This window comes from Hipposideros armiger, unplaced genomic scaffold (assembly GCF_001890085.2).
Source record: "Hipposideros armiger isolate ML-2016 unplaced genomic scaffold, ASM189008v1 scaffold_677, whole genome shotgun sequence".
NCBI lineage: Eukaryota > Metazoa > Chordata > Mammalia > Chiroptera > Hipposideridae > Hipposideros > Hipposideros armiger.
The window spans coordinates 811,101-812,915 of NW_017732027.1; the positions used below are offsets into that span (position 1 = coordinate 811,101).

Consider the following 1,815-nt stretch of genomic DNA (forward strand, 5'->3'; position numbering starts at 1 on the left):
AGGGGACCTGGACTCAGCAGGCATCAACACTGGTGTGTCCTGACTGGGTAGGGAGGGGACAGGTGCTGATAACTGATGTGTCACAAAGGTGATGTGTGCCGTGGAGCAAAAGGATGAGAAAGTGAGTCGAGAGGGCGCGTGCACCAGCTGGCGGTGGGGAGCTCTCTGACCCGCAGGGGGTGGGGGATGAGCAGTGTGTAAGGGTTGGGGGGCACTCCAGGGAGGGGGAGCAGCCAGTGCCAGGCCCTGAAGTTGCAGGATCAGCAAGGAGGCGGGGCGGGAGGGGCCAGAGAGATGGCAGAGGAGGTCAAGGGCCGACGTGCTCCCAAGTTCATCACATGAAGCCAGACAGAAACCACCGCCTCTGCCCCTTACTCGCAGCCCCAGCCCTGCCGCCGCCCTTAGGGACAATCAGGGCAGGTGTGCTGACTGACCCCTGGCCGGGGGTGGCCTGTTTTCAGGGCGCTGGCTACAATGGATGGACGAGCGGAAGGCAGAACGCACAGAGCCTGGACCTGAACCGCAACTTCCCCGACCTGACCTCCGAGTTCTATCGCCTGGTCTCGTCCCGCGGGGCGCGCACGGACCACATCCCCATCCCACAGCACTACTGGTGGGGTAAGGTAGGCGCCACCGCCGCCCATGGCCGCCCCAAGGCTGGGCCCCGCCCACGGTTCTGCATCCATCCCGGGGTTTCAGCTATTCCGGGCCCCTCAGGCGTGGTCCCTCCCCAGGACAGGACAGCCTGGCAGTTAAAGCCTTCTCTAGCCTGTTTCCTGTCCGTGAAATGGGGAGAACTCCTCGCTGGGTGTTGGTGGAATTCAGGGGGCGTGACTTGCAAACACCAAGTGCCTGGGAGGGTTGGATGCCCAAGGAGGCTGCCTGGAGGAAGGGACGCCGGCAGGGTGTGCCCAGTCCTCAGGACCGCCTCCTCCATCCGGGGCAGGTGGCCCCCGAGACGAAGGCAGTCATGAAGTGGATGAGGACCGCTCCCTTCGTGCTCTCAGCCAGCCTCCACGGGGGCGACTTGGTGGTGTCGTACCCCTTCGACTTCTCCCAGGACCCCCATGAGGAGAAGATGTTTTCTCCCACGCCTGACGAGAAGGTGAGGGGTGGGTGCCACGGTGGGATGGGCTTTGGTGGGTGCAGGGGACTGGTGGTGTGGGTGGTACGCTTGGGGCTGGCCCGTATCAGTCCTGTTCTGAGCCCGCAGAGTCACTGAACCATGAAGAGCCTTCCAGGCCCAGCTCCAAAGCCCCCTCTTCCAGGAAGCCTTCCAGCCCAGCTGGAAGCAGCCCCTCCCTCCTCTGGCCGCACCCCACCTTTCCTCAGTGTTCCCTGTCTGGGAGCCTCTGAGGTGGGGGCCCTGGCCGCCTGGCGTTTTCTGACTGGGGGTGGGTGGGCGCCGGGCGATGCCGGGAGATGCCAGCAGAGGGCAGTACAGCAGCACGCGTGGCACGGCGTGGCTCTGGGCCGCCGGTCCTTCCGGTGGGTGGGCCTCGGGGTTTGTTAAGGATCTGGCTTCCCAGGAGTTGGGTGCAGTGGGATCAGAGTAGGAATTCTGGGCCCCTCGTCACCTGGGGCTGGAGGAGGTCCTGCTCCTCTCCAGGCCTCAGTTTCCCCCACTGGTCCTCCCAGCAAGGGCTGAGGCCCATGATGCTAACAGGACCCTCTCCAGCCCCCTTCTCCTCTGAAACCGACTTTTGCCCACAGTCCTCCAGCGCTGACTGGCTCCCTCCCCAGGCCCCGTGCTGGAGCTCACACAGGCTGGCCTTCTGGGAAGGCTGTGGGGGTGCAGCCCTTTCCATTTTATGG

General features: G+C 64.4%; 1 protein-coding gene across 1 annotated transcript; it reads left to right on the forward strand.

The window, feature by feature from the left end:
• The first annotated feature begins 91 nt into the window (after positions 1–91).
• On the forward strand, positions 92–1,351 carry CPZ (carboxypeptidase Z). The gene is made up of 3 exons (XM_019626428.1): positions 92–121; positions 462–623; positions 947–1,351. Exons 1-3 carry the CDS (start codon positions 92–94, stop codon positions 1,220–1,222), a joined length of 468 nt encoding a protein of 155 aa, XP_019481973.1. The 3' UTR covers positions 1,223–1,351.
• The last annotated feature ends 464 nt before the right edge of the window (positions 1,352–1,815 follow it).

Bases quoted from the DNA above. Each gene is read 5' to 3' on its own strand.
- CPZ (XM_019626428.1), top strand. From the start codon at position 92: ATGTGTGCCGTGGAGCAAAAGGATGAGAAA. The intron at 122-461 runs GTGAGTCGAGAG...GCCTGTTTTCAG, and splicing joins TGGAGCAAAAGGATGAGAAA to GGCGCTGGCTACAATGGATG. The intron at 624-946 runs GTAGGCGCCACC...CATCCGGGGCAG, and splicing joins AGCACTACTGGTGGGGTAAG to GTGGCCCCCGAGACGAAGGC.